Raw genomic sequence first — 20052 nt, 5'->3', positions numbered from 1 at the left:
TGCAGTGGCTTCTCTTGTTGCGGAGCACGCGCTGTAGGCACGCGGGCGTCAGTAGTTGTGGCACACGAGCTCTAGAGTGCAGGCTCAGTAGTTGTGGTGAATGGACTTAGTTGCTCCGCGGCATGTGGGATCTTCCCAGACCAGGGCTCAAACCCATGTCCCCTGCATTGACAGGCGGATTCTTAACCACTGTGCCACCAGGGAAGCCCCTATCCATTCATCTGTTGATGGACATTTAGGTTGCTTCCATGTCTCGGTTATTGTAAATAGTATTGCTGTGAACATTGAGGTGCATGTATCTTTTTGAATTAGAGCTTTCGTCTTTTCCAGATATATGCCCAGGAGTGGGACTGCTGGATCATATGGTAACTCCATTTTTAGTTTTTTAAGGAGCCTCCATACTGTCTTCCACGGTGGCTGCACCAATTTACATTCCCACCAACAGTGTAGGATTTATTATTTGCAGACTTTTTGATGATCACCATTCTGACTGGTGTGAGGTGATACTTCATTGTAGTTTTTATTTGCATTTCTCTAATAATTAGCCAAGTTGAGCATCTTTTCATGTGCCTATTGGCCATCTGTATGTTTTCTTTGGAGAAATGTCTATTTAGGTCTTCTGCCCATTTTTTGATTGGGTTGTTTGGGTTTTTTGATATTGAGCTGTATAAGCTGTTTGTATATTTTCAAAATTAATCCCTTGTCAGTCACATCATTTGCAAATGTTTTCTCCCATTCCATAGGTTGTCTTTTCATTTTGTTTATGGTTTCCTTTGCTATGCAAAAGCTTATAAGTTTAATTAGGTCCCATTTGTTTATTTTTGCTTTTGTTTCCATTACTCTAGGAGACAGATCAAAAAAAATATTGCTCTGATTTATGTCAAAGAGTACTCTGCCTATGTTTTCCTCTAGGAGTCTTATAGTATCCAGTATTACATTTAGGTCTTTAATCCATTTCAAGTTTATTTTTGTATATGGTGTTAGAAAATGTTCTAATTTCATTCTTTTACATGTAGCTGTGCACTTTTCCCAGCACCACTTACTGAAGAGACTGTCTTTTCTCCATTGTATATTCTTGCCTCCTTTGCTGTAGATTAATTGACCATAAGTGCATGGGTTTATTTCTGGGCTTTCTATCCTGTTCCATTGATCTATGTGCTGTTTTTGTGCCAGTATCATGCTGTTTTGGTTACTGTAGCTTTGTAGTACAGTCTGATTCTTGACAAAAATTTTAGAATAAGGTATAAATTTCCTTTTTAAAAAATCTAGCTGAATTTCTTAAATGGGAATTGCATTGAATTTATAGATTACTCTTTTTTTGTCCTTTTTATTCCATAAGAGTTGCATTTTCTCTAGGTGAACTCCTCAATTCTGTCTAGTTCTTGTCGCTAGTGTGATGGGTGCCTTATTTTGGCTGCATCCCCTAGTGAGGTCTTGCTGATGTAGAGAAGTGCTTTTGTGCTTTATAGGTTGATCTTGTGTTTGACAGCCTTGCTCACCACCTAGTTCTAATAGTTTGTCTATTAATACTGTTGGTTTTAGATGTAATTGATTGATCATATCATAGGCAAATAAAGACAGTTTAATTTCTTCACTCTCAGGTTTTGTACTCCTCATTCTTTTTTGTTTCTTTTAGCATTGGCCAGGACCTCCATGACTACATTAAACAGTAGTAGGAATAGTAAGCAGACTTGTGGTCCTGATCTTAAAAGTAATGCATGTAAAAACTTCTCCATCAAGAATAATGCTTACTAGATGGCTGATGTATAATCTTTACTTAGTTAAGGAAGTTCTTTTCTATTTCTTGTTTGCTCAGATGTTGTCTCATAAATAAATATTGAATCTTATTAAATGTTTTGGGCTTTTTTGCATTTTATCTGTTGTGATAGTCCTGTTCTTTTTCTCCCTGATTTATGTGGCAATTTATACATTTACGTTCCTGGATTCCTGCTTGATTGTGATATATTTAAATATACTCTTAACTCAGTTAGCTAATATGTTATATATAATCTGTGTGTTTATATATGAGACAGACCTCTTTCTTTCCTTTTACTAGCCTTATTTGGCTTCAGAATCATGGTTGGACTGGTACTATAAAATAAGATTTCCTGTTCTCTTTCTCTGAAATAACGCTTATAGGATAGAAAGTGTCTATTCTCCAAAAGTTTTGAGAACCCACCCAGGTTGTAGGATTCATCTGGGCTGGGCCTTTTGGGCAGGGAGACTATGACTACCATTTCTATTTATTGAATGTTTACTGGCTTATTCATATTTTCCATTTCTTCTCAGACCAATTTTAGTATATTTTTATATTTTTTTCCAAAATATATCTTATTTGTTTAGGTTTTCAAATGTTTTAGTTCATAGTTGTTTATAACATTCTTTTGCAGAATTTTTAAATCTCTTTCATTCAGCATTTTCTTTTTGCATTTTCTGTCTTCCTTATCTGGTCTTGCCAGAGGTGTGTCTGTTCTCATAATCTTTTCAGAGAACCAGCTTTTTTTCTAATATTCTTTATTGTGTATTGTTATTATTTCTTTTTCATTGATTTCTACTCTCACTTTTATTATTTTCTTTCTTATTTCTTTGGGTTTGCTCTGTGGCTCATTTTCAACTTCTGAAATGCATGCTTAGCTCATCTGTTTTATCTTTCTTAATTTCATTAAACATTTTATTTAAAATTTAAAATTACCTGCAATTACTGCTTTAGCTATGGCCCTCAAATTTCGACAGAAGTATTTCACCTAAAAAGCATGTTTTTCACATTTGTCATCTCTGAAATCAAGATGCATCTTATAGTCAATGGCATGACATGTTTCAAGTAGCAGTTTTTTCCTTCATAGTGGTATATAAAATTAGGGTGCATCTTCAATAGAGTAAAATATTGCAGAGCGTTTTCATTGTCTTTCAGCTCTAAGTATTTCATAATCTCTCTTCTGGTTTTTTTTTTTTTTTCACCTCAATAGTTTTTAGTAATATGCTATTCCATTTCCAGATATGAGGTGTTTAGCTATTCTTTTGTTGCTTATGTCTAGTTTTATTACTTTAAAGCCAGACACTACAGTCTATATATTCTTAAGAATTTATCAGGACTTCTTTCTGTCTTCAGCCTTTCTGTATCCTTGTATTTTAAGAGTGTCTCTTGTAGGCACACAGAAACATGTTGCTCTTTTGCTGCCTCCTAGTCACTCAGCATCTGCCATGGTTAAAAGCCTGGACTCAGAAAGTCACATGGTTGTGAGTAAGAACCCAGCTGCACCATATTTGTGCTCTAACCTTTTCCCAGGTGCTTTCTATTTCTGAGCCTCCCTCTCTTGCTCAGAGAAGTGGAGGCTAACAACGCCCACCATGAGAACTCTGCAAGAGTCAGGTGAACTCATGGATGTGCCTGACACATGAGAAGACTCAGTAACATTGAGTCAGATCTGACTCTGAAGTTCCTTTTCAAAAAAGGGGCATGGACTGTTCAAACAGAGGGCTTCAGTATCTCCCTCTCTGCCTTTTTTTTTTCTTTTTTTCTTTTTTTGGCCGGGTGGCTTGCAGAATCTTAATTCCCCAACCAGGGGTTGAACCTGCACCACAGCAGTGAAAACACCAAGTCCTAACCACTGGAACTCCAGGAAATTCCCCGTCTGCCTTTCTTTATGTTGATGACGTGGGAGCCTTGGCTCAGTTTGTCTTCCAGGGCTCTGGGGAAGAGCAGCAATTAATGAAACGCTCTTGAACGTGTTATAAAAACAGTACAAGAATAGTTGAACCCACTTGTAATCCAGAGCAGGCAGGGGGGTGAGGGAGAAGCAGAATATGACCCTCTTTCCTTGCTTTTATAGAATGCGGAGAGCAGTTTACAACAGAAGAATGAAGCCATCACATCTTTTGAAGAAAAAACCAACCAAGTTATGTCCAGCATGAAACAAATGGAAGAAAGGTAAACACTTCCCCCTGGCAGATATTCCCTAGAAGGTGCTGTGCATTATCTGGGCCTGGGGACTTACTCAGAGTCTCTCAAAAGTACAGACAAGTTAGGATGACTGTCCTTCAGGTCTGTAGTCTTGCCCAGCAAGGGGACTGGATTCTCCAGCCTTGCCTAAGCATGTATTCATTTAATCAACCTTAGGGCTACATCACATTGTCCTCTCAGGGGGTCAGAACTATCCAGTGAGCTCAAATTTAAATATCAGGTCAGGACTTCCCTGGTGGTGCAGGGGTTAAGAATCCACCTGCCAATGCAGGGGACACAGGTTCAAGCCCTGGCCCAGGAAGATCCCACATGCCGTGGAGCAACTAAGCCCATGCGCCACAACTACTGAGCCTGCACTCTAGAGCCCGCGAGCCACAACTACTGAGCCTGCGCCCCTAGAGCCTGTGCTCCGCAACAAGAGTAGCCACAACAATGAGAAGCCTGCACACCGCAACAGAGAGTAGCCCCTGCTCGCCACAACTAGAGAAAGCCTGTGCACAGCAACGAAGACCAAACGCAGCCAAAAGAATAAATAAATAAATAAATTTTTAAAAATAAATAAATACATTTAAATAAATAAATACATTTAAATAAATAAACAAATATCAGGTCAGAGACTTCCCTGGTGGTCCAGTGGTTAAGACTCTGTGCTTCCACTGCAGTGGGTACGGGTTCAATCCCTGGTTGAAGAAGTAAGATCCCGCATGCCGCACCAAAAAATAAAAATTTTAAAAATAAATACGTAAATGTCAGGTCAGTAGGGGATCAGAATAGGGTCAAAAAATAGACTCGCACAAATACAGGTGGCTGATTTTTTTACAAAAGTGCAAAGGTAGTTCAATGGAGAAAGGATAATCTTTTCAATGAATGATATTGGAACAATTGGATATCCATACACCAAAAAATGAACCTCAATTTAGACCTCACACCTTTATACAAAAGTTAACTCAAAATGGATCATAAATCTACATGTAAAACTTAAAACTATAAACTTTTAGAAGAAAAAATAGGAGAACATCTTTGTGGCCTTGGGTTAGACAGAGAGCTCTTAGACATGACATAAAAGCACGATCCATAAGAGAAGACTTGATAAATTGGACTTTATCAAAATTTAAAACTTTGTTCTGTGGAAGACACACTTGAGAGAATAAAAAGACAAGTTATAGATTTGGAGAAAATTTGCAAATCACATATCTGACAAAGGACTTATATCCAGAATATATAAAGAACTCTCAGAACTCAATGAACAATCCAATCTAAAATGGACAAAGGACTTCCCTGGTGGTCCAGTGGGTAAGACTCCACGCTCCCAAAGCAGGGGGCCTGGTTTCAATCCAGGGATCGGACTGGGGATCCAGGGGTCGATTGGTCAACTAGATCCCACATGCATGCCGCAACTAAGAAGCCTGCATGCCACAACTATGAGCCCGCATGCCACAGCTAAAAGATCCCGCATGCCACAACTAAGATTCAGTGCAGCCTTAAATAATAAATAAATACATTTTTTAAATGGACAAAAGACTTAAACAGACCCTTCACCAAACAGGACATATGGATGGCAAATAAGCACATGAAAAGATTGTCAAGGTAGCAGGATACAAGATTAATATACAGAAATATGTTGTATTTCTTTACCCTAACAATGAAATGTCAGAAAGAGAAAGTAAAAAAAAAAAAAAAATGCTGTTGAAAATTGCATCAAAAAAAAAAAACAAAATACCTAGGAATAAACCTAACCAAGGAGGTGAAAGACTTATACGCAGAGAACTGCAAAACATTGATAAAAGAAATCGAAAATCGAAGATGATTCAAAGAAATGTAAAGATATCCCATGCTCTTGGACTGGAAGAATTAATATAGTTAAAATGACCGTACTACCCAAAGCAATCTACAGATTTAATGTGATCACTATCAAATTACCCATGACATTTTTCACAAAACTACAATGTATAATCCTAAAATTTATGTGGAACCACAAAAGACCCTGAATTGCCAAAGCAATCCTGAGGAAAAAGAACAAAGCTGGAGGCATAACCCTTCCAGACTTCAAACGATACTACAAAGCTATAGTAGTCAAAACAGCATGGTATTGGCACAAAAACAGACATATGGATCATTGGAATAGAGAGCCCAGAAATAAATCCACACACCTACATCAATTAATCTTTGACAGAGGAGGCAAGGATATACAATGGAGAAAACACAGTCTCTTCAGCAAGTGGTGTTGGGAAAGCTGGACAGCCTCATGTAAATCATTGAAGTTAGAACACTCCCTCACATCATACACAGAAATAAACTCGAAATGGCTTAAAGACTTAAATATAAGACATGACGCCATAAAACTCTTAGAAGAGAACATAGGCAAAACATTCTCTGACATAAATTGTAGCAATGGTTTCTTAGGTCAGTCTCCTAAGGCAAAAGAAATAAAAGCAAAAGTAAACAAATGGGACCTAATCAAACTTACAAACTTTTGCACACCAAAGGAAACCATAAACAAAATGAAAAGACAACCTACAGACTGGGAGAAAATATTTGCAAAATGATGCAACTGACAAGGGCTTAATTTCCAAAACATACAAACACCTCAAATGACTCAATAACAGAGAAGCAACACAATCAAAAAATTGGCAGAAGGGACTTCCCTGGTGGCCCAGTGGTTAAGAATCTGCCTGACAATACAAGGGACACAGGTTCGATCCCTGGTCCGGGAAGATCCCACATGCTGCAGAGCAGCTAAGCCCGTGCACCACAACTGCTGAGCCTGCGCTCTAGAGCCTGGGAGCCACAACTGCTGAGCCCGTGTGCCACAATTACTGAAGCCCACGCACCTAGAGCCGAGCTCCGCAACAAGAGAAGCTACCACGATGAGAAGCCCGCACACCACAACAAAGAGTAGCCCCCGCTCACCGCAACTAGAGAAAGCCCGTGCGCAGCCACAAAGACCCAACACAGCCATAAATAAATAAATACAATACAGTACAATACCAAAAAAAAAAATGGGCAGAAGACCTGAGTAAGCATGTCTCCAAAGAAGACATACAGTTGGCCAATAGGCACATGAAAAGATGCTCAACATGGCTAATTATTAGAGAAATGCAAATCGAAACTACAATGAAGTATTACCTCACACTGGTCAGAACGGCCATCATCAAAGTCTACAAATAAACGCAGGAGCGGGTGTGAAGAAAAGAGAACCCTTGTACACTGTTGGTGGGAATATAAATTGGTGCAGCCACTATGGAAAACAATATGGTGGTTCCTTAAAAAACTAAAAATAGAGTTGCCATATGATCCAGCAGTCCCACTTCTGGGCATATATCCAGAAAAGATGACAGCTCTAATTTCAAAAGATATGTGCACCCCAATGTTGATAGCAATACTACTATTTACAATAGCCGAGACATGGAAGCAACCTAAATGTCCATCAGTAGACGAATGGATAAAGAAGATGTGAGATATATATATATATATATACACACACACACACACACACACACACACACACACACACACACACACACACTGGAATATTACTCAGCAATAAAAAAGAATGAAATAATGCCATTTGCAGCAACATGGATGAACCTAGAGATTATCATACTAAGTGTGCGTGAGTCAGGCAAAGAAAGACAAATACATGATGTCACTTACATGTGGAATCTAAAAATGATACAAATGAACTTATTTACAGCACAGAAACAGACTCACAGATTTAGAAAATAAACTTATGGTTACCAAAGGGGAAGGGGAGGAGGGATAAATTGGGAGTACGGAATTAACAGAGATACACCACTATATATAAACTAGATAAACAACAGAGATTTACTGTGTAGCACAGGGAACTATACTCAATATCTTGTAATAACCTATAATGGAAAAGAATTGGAAAAAAAAGAATATAGATGTATACATATATATGTATTGTATAACCAAATTACTATACACCTGAAACTAACACAATATTGTAAATCAACAATACTTGAGTTAAAAAAAAAAAAAAGATGTTCAGCATCATTAGCCATTAGGGAAGTGCATGTTAAAATCACAATGAGATGCCACTGCACACCTATTAGAACAGCTTTTTTTTTTTTTTTTTTTTTAATGGCTGTGTTGGGTCTTCGTTTCTGTGCTAGGGCTTTCTCTAGTTGCGGCAAGTGGGGGCCACTCTTAATCGCGGTGCGCAGGCCTCTCATTATCGCGGCCTCTTTTGTTGCGGAGCACAGGCTCCAGATGCGCAGGCTCAGTAATTGTGGCTCACGGGCCTAGTTGCTCCACGGCATGTGGAATCTTCCCAGACCAGGGCTCGAACCCGTGTCCCCTGCATTGGCAGGCAGATTCTCAACCACTGCGCCACCAGGGAAGCCCGAAAACAGCTACATATTTTTTTAATGACAGTACCAGGTGCTGGAGAGGCTACAAAGCAACTGGAACACTCATACATTACCAGTGGGAATGCAGAATGGTACAACCACTTTGGAGAACAGTTTCTTAAAAAGCCAAACATACTCTTACCATATGACCCAATAATCCCACTCCTGGCTGTTTGCCCAAAAGAAATAAAAACTCAAGTTCACACAAAAACCTGTACACAAATGCTTATAGCAGCTCTGTTCATAATTGCCAAAAACTAAAAGCAGCTCAGATATCTTTCATCAAATGAATGGATAAACTGGTACATCTATGCAATGAAATTCTACTCAGCCATAAAAAGGAATGACCACTGATACACACAAAAACTTGATTGATCGCAAAGATATGCTGAAAGAAGCCAGTCTCAAAAGGTTATATGAAGTATAATTTCATGTATATGACATTAGGGATGGAGAGAAGGTGTGACTCAGAGGAGCAGTGCCAAGGTGTTCTGTGGGGTGATGGAACTCTTCTGTATCACCTGGTAGAATGGATTGTGGTAATGGTTACATGAATTTATGCCTGTGCTAAAACTCCAGGAGCTATTCACAAAAAGGAGTCAATTTCACCACATATTAATTTTTAAATGTAAAAGAAAGCCGGCAAGAATAGGCAAAAATTGTATGGTAAATGTGAGGATTGATCCTTTCCTTACAAAGATTTGGTTCATTTGGTCTAGGTTACAGCACTCAGAGAGGGCGAGGCAGGGGGCCGAGGAGCGGAGCCACAAGCTGCAGCAGGAGCTCGGCGGGAGGAGCAGCGCTTTGCAGCAGCAGCTCTCCCAGCTGCACGAGCAGTGGTAGGAGCCCTGGCGGCGGCAGGTGGCCGAGCGGTGCGGGAAGGACTGGGAAGGCCATCTCCCAACTGGGGCAGACAGTGTCCCAGTGTCCACTTCAGAGGTGGCCCCTGCAAGGCTAGGATTCAGATGAGAGAAGAGATGTCTATGCCCTGTTTCACGAATGAGAAAAACGATTGCAGGGGATTCAGTATAGTCCCCAGGGCTACTCAGCTGGTGAGAAGGGCATCAGGATTTAGCTGCGGTTCACTTCCTACCCCTCTGTAGCTTTCTCTTTGCCCCCAACCCCCCAATATCCTCCATTGTCAGCTGGCTCTGGGTTGGAAAAAGCAGGATAAATGTTGCAGAATAAATGTCTCTTTTCCTCAGGTCTCCATCTCAGTAGAGGGTTCTGTGTGTGTGACCCCAAGTGTTAGAGCTCTTTTCCTCCCTCTCCATTCGCCTGACTGTCAAGTGTGTGCCTGTGCCTGCTTTCCATAACATGTTCCTGGTCTTTCCTATGGAGGTGCAGATGGCCCTGCGGGAGAGGGAGCCTTATTTCCATGCTTCGTTGAAAGGTCTAGATGCTCACGTGGCAATTCAGATTCCTGTGAACCCCCCATTTCTTGAGTGGTGACCTGGGTTGTGGATTGTGGACCTCCATGAAAACCTCTCATTGAGACTAACTCAGGTTCATTTTGCGAAAACAGCTCAAGTCTAGAGAAAGAGCTGAAATCAGAAAAAGAGCAAAGACAGGCTCTTCAGCGAGAATTACAGCATGAGAAAGACACTTCCTCTCTACTCCGAGCAGAGCTACAGCAAGTAGAAGGATTAAAAAAGGTAAGGCAGACTGTCTTGGGGAGAAAAAGAGCCTCTGGCATCTCCAGAAACTCCTGCTCAGGAGCCTCCCATTGGGCAAGTGAGCCACACGCACGACTCGTGAATCCGCAGCTGCAGGGCCAGCCCCCGCTGTGCGCCAGCCGGCTCCGGGCCTGGGACACTGTTCCCACATCTGCTCTAGGAGGAAAAGGCAAAGACGCATCATAATCCAGTGAGCAAACCAGAGAGACTCGGTAATGAGGACAGTGAAGAGAGTAAAACGGGAAAATGTCCCCACACTGGCGTGGCGGGTGGCCTGGGAAGAGAGTGACAGTTAAGCAGACAATTGAATGCTGAACAAGGGCCAGCCATGCAGAGCCACCAGGAAGTGTGAGGGTCTGTCGCAGCAAAGGAGCAGAAAGAAGGGCTGTGTGGCTGAGGTGTGATAGCAGAGGAAGGAGGGCTTGAACGGAGGCCTCAGGCGGCCTTCCTGCACCACACCTTCCCTGGAGGAGGATCCCTGCAGCGGGGGCAGTTCCCAGACCTAGATTTTGTCTTGTTGAGCACGGTAATGGGTACCGCTGCAATCTGAGAGAAAGGCCCTTTGATTTCCATTGGAAAGTACCTAGAGCCCCTCATGGGAGAGCCTGCTAGGCCCAGTGTGGGGATTGCTAGGGAGGGGAGAGCTTCCTCAAGAGCCACTCCGGCTCAGAGGTGGGAGGAGAGGACTTCTAGAAAGCTCTGCTGCATGATGGAACATGCCCCCTTTGCTTCAGAATACTTTGATCTAAGATTTGAATTACACACACCCCTGCAAAAGAAACAAAATAATGTGTCTAACATCACTGGGAAGCCTCAGCATGCCCTTGTGAGCCTGTGTTAATAGGCTCTGGAGCACAGGGCCCAGGAGCGGCTAAGGGGGAACGGCCACCACTCAGGCCTAAGCCCTGCTGCTGCCCTGGGGTCAGCCCTGAAAACCCAAGTTACTTTTCTGGGTCTTCGTCTCTGCCCTTGCCAGCCTGTGTCCTCAAGGCGTGCTGGCCCCAGATTACAAACAGTCATCAGCATCATCCCCAGCGAGTTTCACTCCATGGCTCGGGGCCCCCAGAAGGGCTTGCCACTCTCGGGGCCATGAAAGAGATCCCAGATCTTGGCCTTCATCAGCCTTGCTCATTCATTCTCAGGAAATTTTGACCAGCCCTTTCCAAAAAACAGTTTATTCCTAAACTAGCTTGCCCTGATGCAAATCTGTCTTTTCATAGAAACTCAGATAGACAAAGCCTTTTTTGCACTGTGAGGGTCTGTTTTGAACGTTTCTCGCCCCATGTCACTGTGTGCACTGCAGAGCCACTCCTGAAGCGCTCACCTTCCAGTTGCCCATTCTGGTGAAACATGAGGGAACCCATGAAATAACCCTGTCTTGAAGAAGGTTAATACAACAAAACTGTTTCTTGCTCTTGAAAAACATTCCAGGGACTTCCCTGGCGGTCCAGTGATTAAGACTTGGCGCTTCCACTGCAGGGGGCACAGGTTCGATCCCTGATCAGGGAACGAAGATCCTGCATGCCTTGTGGCGTGGCCAAAAAAAAAAAAAAAACACAACAGAAAAAAAAAAAACGAAAAACATTGCAACCTGCTTGTCACTATTATTACTAAACCTTAAAAAAAAAAAAAAAAACGACTTTCAAGTCTGTGTCAAGCACCTGGTTTGTTCATTTTAGGAGCTGCGGGAGCTCCAGGATGAGAAGACAGAGTTACAGAAGGTTTGTGACGAGCAGGAACAAGCCCTCCAGGAAATGGGTCTGCACCTCAGCCAGTAAGAACCCCACTCCCTTTGTCTGCCGCCTCCATTAGGGCCACAAGGCCTCCCTCCCCCTGGAGAGTCACACCAGCCTGCCCACTGCATCACTCAAGCCCCAAACCTGTGTCCTCTTGTTAGAGGAGGGAAGGCCAGTCGGGGAGGCCTGCCAGCTATTCAAGGGTGACCCCCACCACCAAACCCAGGAAGTCAGGCCCCAGGGACGCAGCACCGGTTTGGGTTAATTAATTCATCAAGAATATCCTTTGCTAGTGACTGGAACCCTCATGTTCACAAACTTAGTATCTGTGTCCCAAGGGAACAAGACGGGTGATGAGAGGGTTGTGTGTTTGGCTCCAGAGGGAGGACTATGGCTTGAGAATGTAAGCCTGTCACAGTGCAAGTATGGTGACCGCTGAACCTCTCTTGAGACTGGATACTCACATCTAGCAGAGTCTGTCTGTCTCCAATGGGTGATGCTGAAGGAGTGTAGACCCTGCTGGTTCTGTCTCCCCTTCGACTTGACAGCCGTCCTTCCTGGTGTGCCAGTCCTGCCAGGTTGCTCTGGACAGTCTGATAGGTCACACTGCAGATTGTGGAACTTGCCCGTTTGTGTGATGATTGCATTTTTAAACCCAGTGTGTAGCTTTTTCTCTTCGAGTCAGGACTCTTGGTTGCCAGTGACAGATATCCAACTCACACTGGCTTGCTTAACCAAAAAAAAATCATCAGGAATCAGTCTCTACCTCCAGCTCTGTCTGTCACTTACCTCACAGGTGGGTCTGGCCCCCACGGGGGCAGTGTGGCACCCAGCAGGGCTGTCCGTCAGAGAAGCGAAAGTTCCTCTTTCCCCATCACTCACACAGAGACCCCAGGTTGACTCACTGCTCCCACCTGAGTCCTGGTGCAGGCACAGTGAGCAGCACAACCCCGGGCTCAGGCCCAGTGCAGAAGACACTGTGACCAGAAAAGGTCCAGAGATGGGAACTAACGTGAGGATAAACCAGAAACACACTAAAGTAGTCCACACATGTGCACAACCTTAGGATTCTTCTGTCTGGAAAATTGGAAGGTTTCAAGCAGTGCTCTGGGCTGGCCCACAAAAGTATGAAGAAAAACAAGAAAGGAAAATGTTATGACTCTGGTGGGAATGTGGTCTTTTCAGTAGTTTGACGTGAAGATGCTGCCCATTCGCCATCCTCTCCCACTCACCATATCTTTCTAGATCAGCTCAGGGCTGCTGGTCCCTTGTGCTCTGAGGGCTGCCTGCCACCTCTCAGGCCGAGTGCCCTGTGCTGCTGCCCCCACCGTGGGGAGAGCTCCTGGAGAGCGGGCAAGGCCAGGAGTCAACCCCACACTCAGAGCACAGGCCAGCTCTGAGGGCGTCCCTGAGACTAATGAGAACCAGATGTGGAGGCTGGCGTGGTGCTGGCTTCTTGGATTTGCAGTGGTGTTTAGACAGACGGATAGGGAGGTGTCCTTGGGGTGCCCTCCCCCCTTCTCAGGTGGCTAGCCCCACCTTTTCTCCTGCCTGTCCTCTTCATGTTGGACAGACAGCAAACAGAGTCAGAGACACACTCCTTCCTAGTAGGCCCCAGGCCTCAGAAAAGCGGACAGGCTCTGGTCTTGAAAACGCACCCCTGCACTTGGCAGCCTCCCAGCGCTGCTGCTTGACCCAGCTTCAGAATGTCCTTCACAGCCGGGTTGTGTAGGTGTTGCCGTGTCAGGGATACGTACCACGGCAAGGCTAGTGCTTTCTCCCCTCCTCCCTTCTTTTTGCAAGCCAACACCAGATGACAGAGAAGCCTGTTCTCAGATGCCTCCACCAACTACAGGCACAGCTGCCCAGTTTATCTCGGGAACATCTGGATTCTTTTCAAATTGTATTTCCCAGGAAAGTTCTTATATGTTGAGGCTGCCATCTTGACCTTGTCCATCCCAGGCAGCCTCTGGCCCTGTCAGCCCACTGGCCTATTTCTGCAGCCAGTCAGGAGACGGAAGGAGCACCTCCAAGCATTCCCGAAGGCCACAGGGTTTTTTCTTTTAAAGGCCTTGATGTTTGGTTTCCTAATCCTTCCCTAGAAGTCCAGCCTGTGTCTCAGAGGCCTGCCTCTCTGGCACTTAGATTAGGCTAATCCAGTGGCAGTTTAGGCTAATCTCAGCTTTTAAAAAAAGGCTTTGACAAATACATATGTTTCGTTTTATCTGGTTTAATTCTTCCAGTTTAGACAATGTTCAGTCCTGTCTTTTATGTGGAGAACTAAGGAATTATTCTTGCACTAACAAGAATGGAACAAGGGGACTTCCCTGGTGGCGCAGTTGTTAGGACTCTCAATGCCCGGAGCCCGGGTTCGATCCCTGGTCAAGGAACTAGATCCAGTATGCATGCCGCAACTAAGAGTTCGCATGCCACAACTAAGGACCCCGCGAGCTGCAACTAAGGAGCCCACGTGCTGCAACTAAGATCCGGTGCAACCAAATAAATAAATAAATATTTTAAAAAAGAACGGAACAAGAACAAACAATCATGCCCCCTGAGCCTGGCCATTCTAGACAGAGCAGGCAGCAGGAAAGGGGCTGGTGAGAGGCCTACAGATTCAGGTTCCTGCCATGGGGGAGCCCACGCCTGATACGGGAGCTCCCCCCTCCCCCACCCCGACTTAAAGCACATGTCACACTCAGGAATAGTTGCCCAGAGAAGCCAGAAACATGGGCTTTTATGAGATAATTCTCAATTTTTAAATGCTTGCAACTATTTCAAAGTCTTTTTAAATCCTTGCCAATTCAACAGTTTGTTCTTAGGCCAGATTCGGTCCGCAGGCTCAGCCTCAGACTGCGCCAGACATGAGCCAATACAGTGAGATGACTCTGGGATTATAAAAAGGTGGAAAGAAATAATTTTACAAGAACTCATGTTATCACACTCCCCTCTTACAAGTCTTGTTGACTTCACAAAGCCAAAAAGTTTTTGTGGGTTTACTTCGAGTTTGAAAGCCCCTCTAGTGAGGCTATGAATCTCTCTCTCTCTCGCTCTCTTTTTTTTTTAAGGTCAAAGCTGAAGATGGAAGACATCAAAGAAGTAAATAAGGCACTGAAGGTACTGGATTATTAATGTTATTAACATAAGAGTCACTACTCGTAGCTGTTAGTCAGCTCGTGCTAATATCCTAGCGTGCTCTTAGGTTTTCTCACAAAAATCAGGTGAGAGTGTGCGGTTGATTGGTGGTTATTGTCACTTATTTACAGATAAGAAAATGCTGCTCAGAGCCATGTAACTTGGCTGAGATGACGATGCTGCAAGTGGCAGGGCCCAAGCTGGAACCGAGGTCCTCTGGTTCTGGTTCCTCTGCTGTCAGCTGTAGTTTGACATTAGGCCTAGATCATAGGTGCCCTAATGAAGGAAATGAAAAGTGACAGAAAGAGATCCAGGTATTTTTTTTTTTTTAATAGTGAGAGTAAGACCTTTCCCTCCAGGTGAGGGGCCAGAGGCCACACTGGCCCACTAAAGTGCCCTGTGCTATTTCTGGGAACCACTTAAGCCCTGACCTGGGCCAAGTTTCTGGACCATTTTGGGGAGGGCAGAGTGGCACACACAGCTTAAGGAGAGCAGGAACATGTGGTCCAGGTGACCTCGTGCAGTACCGAGTTGGCCTGCTGGGGCTGAGAGAGTGGAGAGGAGGGGGCAGGAGCTCCTAGCCTTCAGCCTCAGCTCTGCTGTGGCAGCACTGCACAAACACCCTCTTCGCAAGGCACCCTCCAGCGTATGCTAGAGCAGAGATCCTAATGTCTCTGACTACCAGGGCACCTCAGGTCAGAAGCAGCAAATTGTCACAGCAACTAACAGCAGCCTGGACTTGTAGTTCACACCAGTTTGCTGTATCCTCCCTTGTAGACTGAAAGCTCCTTGGATGTCATTGCTGTGAGCTGTTTATCTTTGTGTCCCCTGCACTGCACAGAAGTGTTTGCACAAAATGTCAGCTGACAGTGCCAGAGGGAGGATAAAAATCATAAAATGGGACTCTAGAGCTGCGTGGAACTAGTGGACTCGAGGTTGAAAGCCCTGGGTGCGGTGCTGCAGCTCCCAGTCATAAGGTCTCTCTGTGTCATCAGGAAAGTGATGGCCAACAAAAGCCAAGGAGCCATGAAAGTACACAGGGCCCTTGACCCCTGACCACCTCAGTCCCTGAGGCTGAATAAATCGCATATCCTAGTTTTCCCTTAGAAAGACCTCCAAAAAGGCATCTCTCTAAGCCTCAGTTGGCTCCTGGGCAGAATGGAGACATCTGCCTCCCACGATGCCCTGAGGACTGGGGGCTCAGCGTGTTGTGGAGAAGGGCTTCCTGTCTCCACAGCACGTTGCCTTCTGTCTCACGGTGGGGACTGTTGTCACGGATTTTCTAGTCTGGCTGACAGGGTTTGCCCTTCTTCCTCCTGCCAGTTCAGGAGGCACTTTGGATAATGTCTCAGCCAGGGTTGGAGTTAACCGGATCCTGATTCTGGTTACCTCAGCCACAGGGCATTTATTGAAACGGGGTGGGTGAGCCTCAGGTTAACGGAAGGCTGGAGAATCTGGCTTGAGGACTGGGGGCAACCTGTAGAGAACAGGAAGCCAGAGGGCAGGCAGGCTGCAGCACGAGCTCCAACTGTGGTCAGGGTGGGGGACAGTCCTGTGAGGCCACTTCTAGTGGAGAAGAGGCAGTCCCGCAAAAGCAAACCAGGTGCTATTAGGAAGGGACAGTGGATGCTGGGTTGAAGGATGAACACAGCTAAAGGTTCATCGGGAGCCAAGCCATAAAGTGGGATTCTGTGGTGTTCTTTCCTCCTCAGGGCCATACTTGGCTGAAAGACGATGAAGCCACGCACTGTAAGCAGTGTGAAAAGGAGTTTTCCATTTCCCGGAGAAAGGTACGTGGGGCAGCCCTCCACTCGCTCGCCCAGGCGCTGAGTTCGTGCCCTGCCTGGGCTCTCCTTCCTCTGGTTCTGGAAAAGGCCTGTGGGACTAGGCCCACTGCATTGTGTTCACGCTCACTGGTCTGCTGGCCCATGCAGACGACCTTCCAGCCTGCCCCCTTTCAGGGACCCCAGCCGGTAAGTTACAGGCCTTGTCTCCATCACAGTCCTCTCAATGATTTGGGAGTTGGGGCTGCTTGTTGGCAGAAATGGTCTTAAGTGTGTACATCAACTGAAAATTCTTTGGGAGCAATAGGACCAAAATCTAAGGCAAAAACAGAATCTATGGGGAACCTATGGGCAATAAGTCTCAGGACAGGCATCCAGGTGGCACCAAAAGGTAACTGGCAATCTGGGCAGGGCACTTGCCCCGGATGAATGCCTGTGTAGCCTGCCTTCAGGTTCCGGGAACAGAAGGTCTTGGGCCCAGCCTTTGGTCCAGGGTTGACAGGGCCTTTATTGACCAGTGGGGCAGGATATAGATCTCACACAAAATACAGAGCCTTTACTAAGGCTCCCCACACTGAATGGCCCAGTTCAAGGTCCATTGTCTAGCCTGACTGTGGGAGTCGGGGGCAGTTGGCAGAAGTGATGTATAGAACCTGGAAGAGCAGGGGACACACAGGTCCTTGTCTTGGTGTCTGCCATGTGCCCAAGGTTCACGGCAGCCCTGTTTACAAAAGCAAGATGCCCTTCTCAGGAGGGGCTGGCTAAAGAAACCTTGGGTCACCACCATGGAATGTAGTAATTGCAGAGAATGAACCCGGGCTCTTTAAGTAGCACAGACTACCAACTCAGTGAGTTAAGAGCTGTCAAGTCCAATAAAACACAAAGAAAAAGAACCGTAACTCACCCCTCCAAAACTCCGGGGATTTTACAGGAACATAAATGTAGAAACAAGAGGTCTACAAGAACCCCTTCCAAATTGGTACATGCCTCACTGATACATGAGGGAGGGATTTTAAAGCATTAAACTTTTAAAGGTTGATAAACTAGAGCAGGTGTGCAGACAGAGGCAGCTCAGCGTGTTCTGAGCGTGAGCTCTTTTCCATCCTCTAGCACCACTGCCGAAACTGTGGCCACATCTTCTGCAACACGTGCTCCAGTAATGAGCTGGCCCTGCCCTCCTACCCCAAGCCAGTACGTGTGTGCGACAGCTGCCACACCCTGCTCCTTCAGCGCTGCTCCTCCTCCACCGGCTCCTAAGGTGGGGGCATCAGCAGGGCCTGCTTTCTGGACCAGTTGCCAGCCTGTCTTCATGGGCGTGGGCGGCCTCAGAGCAGTGCCAAACTCTTTGGGTCTAGAGGTGGCCAGGGGCTTGGGAGGTTAGTTTCCCAAGAGAACAAGATCCTCGCCTGGGCTGCTGGCACTCTGGAACACAGCACGCGGGACCAGAAGCTGCGCTCCTCTCATTTCCAAATTGTATGGATTCAGCTCCTCTGGATTGAAATTCTTCTCTCTTGACACCACTGGCTTTGGTTCAGATATAACTTCATGATTTTGCTATTGTCATTTTTCAGTTTCCAAAGAATTAACCTATTTTGCAGCAGACCCACTAGTGTAGCGAGTAATCAATTCCCTTCCCTCCCCGCCACCCCAGCATGCCTTCCCTGCTTCACAGTCAAGAAATCTGCTATTTCACACCCTTGTGAATATCCATCATTAGCCCTGCAATAAAATCATTTATTTTTCATAGTCAAGAAATTTGCTGTTTCACACTCTTGTGAATACCCATCATTAGCCCTGCAATAAAATCGTTTATTTTTCATTCTGGTGCAGAAAATGAAGGAGCTGTGTCAGCTTCACAGGATGCCCAGAGCAACCCCCATTTCAGGACTAGAGGCCCTTGGTGAGGGCGGCTGCATTCAAGGTGAAGACCTGAGCCTGCTGTGTTCTGGGGTGCAGGCTGCTCTGCCCAGTTGAGCCAAGGACAAGTTGGGCTGTTAAGTCCAACAAGCACAGAGAAAGTACCTGTCACCAAAGCCCAAAAGTTGTTCCCTTATATGTTTGGGTTGGCCAGAAAGTTCACTCGGGTTTTTCCTAACATCTTACGGAAAAACACGAATCTGTATGGCCAGCCTCCAAAACTGTGTGCCCAGCTCCAAAGCTGCATTCATTCCAAACTGCAGATTTTCACAAGGTTCCAAATAACCACAATGTTTCTAGAGTTCTTTCAAGTTTCTAATTCTAGTCCCTTTTCCTCCAATAAGGCATGTTTTTCAACAAAGATGTTCCTTGTGAAAAACTAGAGGACCAGGGGAAGGAACCCTCCTTGTGTCCAATTCCCCAGACATGGAGTACCTCAGTAAGATCTCAGGGGCAGCAGCTGAACACCAATGTTCAACAGTGCCTCCCCAGAAAATTATCAAGTACAACACTTCTGTATCCCCAACCCAACTGAAGGTATGCACCCAGCCTTCAGAGAGCGTGTGGCAGGGCAGGCAGACTGCAGGGCCCTTCATGCATACCTTCCACAATGCTGCCATCTACAGTCTGTAAATTAACGACTATCATTCCAAGCAATTTTTCAGAGTATACTCACCATACTCACCTCACCCAAGAGGAAACCTTCAGCAGTCACAGCAAGTAAAAATGTACACGTGTGGCTTCAAACAGCACAAGCCTATATTCACAGCTCCGATTCTTAATTCTAACCTCAATAGAGCGAACTTTTTCTATTAGAGGGATGATGAATGAGTGGCAATTCGCAAATTAGTGTTAAGTATCTGAAGGGAAACCTAGAACTACACTTGTTAAGAACTGCTTACTTACTTTCCTAGCAAATGTCATTGAGTTCTCACCTACGATAATGGTTTCAATTACTGATTTAAACGAATCATTTGTTCTCCTAAAGTACAACTTGGTATTCTACTTCAGAAGCTTTGTAAATAAATGGAATGTCACTCTTAAGTAGACTTGATCTTGAGGAATGAGGCAAAAATAAAGGTTGAAACCTCAATGTGAAAGTCCTCTGTGAGCTAGCTCCTTCTAGAAGATACCCCATATAAGCAAAATTCGAAAGATGCCACCAGACTAGGAAGGGCAGCTCTAGTCAGCCACCCCTTGCCTCTGGCACTTCCTCAGCCATGCTCAAAGACTTCCATGGACATGCATAGCATGCAGTGAGGAGACTTCTGCCTCCCCCTTGGCTTTGTGCAAGTGCTTAGTAAGTCAAAGGCAATTCAGATCAGATCCTGTGCAGCCAGGCCAGACATACAAGTCCTTCCACAGGGCCCCAGAGCTACATTTACCTTCAGTTGCACTGGAGGGAAGAGAGATCTGAAGACATCTACAAAACGGCCACAACTGCCGAGCCTGTCTGCCACAGCCAGAGAC

General features: G+C 45.2%; 1 protein-coding gene across 4 annotated transcripts in view; it reads left to right on the top strand.

Moving 5' to 3' along the window:
- RUFY1 (RUN and FYVE domain containing 1) overlaps nucleotides 1–19873 on the top strand; it is a 58999-nt gene extending 39126 nt beyond the window's left edge. For 2 of the 4 annotated variants that reach the window (XM_068536534.1, XM_068536536.1), the window contains exons 12-18: nucleotides 3831–3928; nucleotides 9054–9173; nucleotides 9860–9989; nucleotides 11690–11784; nucleotides 14815–14863; nucleotides 16594–16671; nucleotides 17776–18480. In XM_068536534.1, the coding sequence (XP_068392635.1) occupies nucleotides 3831–3928; nucleotides 9054–9173; nucleotides 9860–9989; nucleotides 11690–11784; nucleotides 14815–14863; nucleotides 16594–16671; nucleotides 17776–17922 (717 nt within the window). In that variant the 3' untranslated portion in view covers nucleotides 17923–18480. The other 2 variants (XM_068536535.1, XM_068536533.1) reach the window with 2 other exon arrangements.
- The last annotated feature ends 179 nt before the right edge of the window (nucleotides 19874–20052 follow it).

Source organism: Eschrichtius robustus, chromosome 2 (genome assembly GCF_028021215.1).
Source record: "Eschrichtius robustus isolate mEscRob2 chromosome 2, mEscRob2.pri, whole genome shotgun sequence".
NCBI classification, from domain to species: domain Eukaryota; kingdom Metazoa; phylum Chordata; class Mammalia; order Artiodactyla; family Eschrichtiidae; genus Eschrichtius; species Eschrichtius robustus.
Note: the sequence above shows the minus strand (reverse complement) of the source record. Positions and strands in the feature narration are given on the sequence as shown.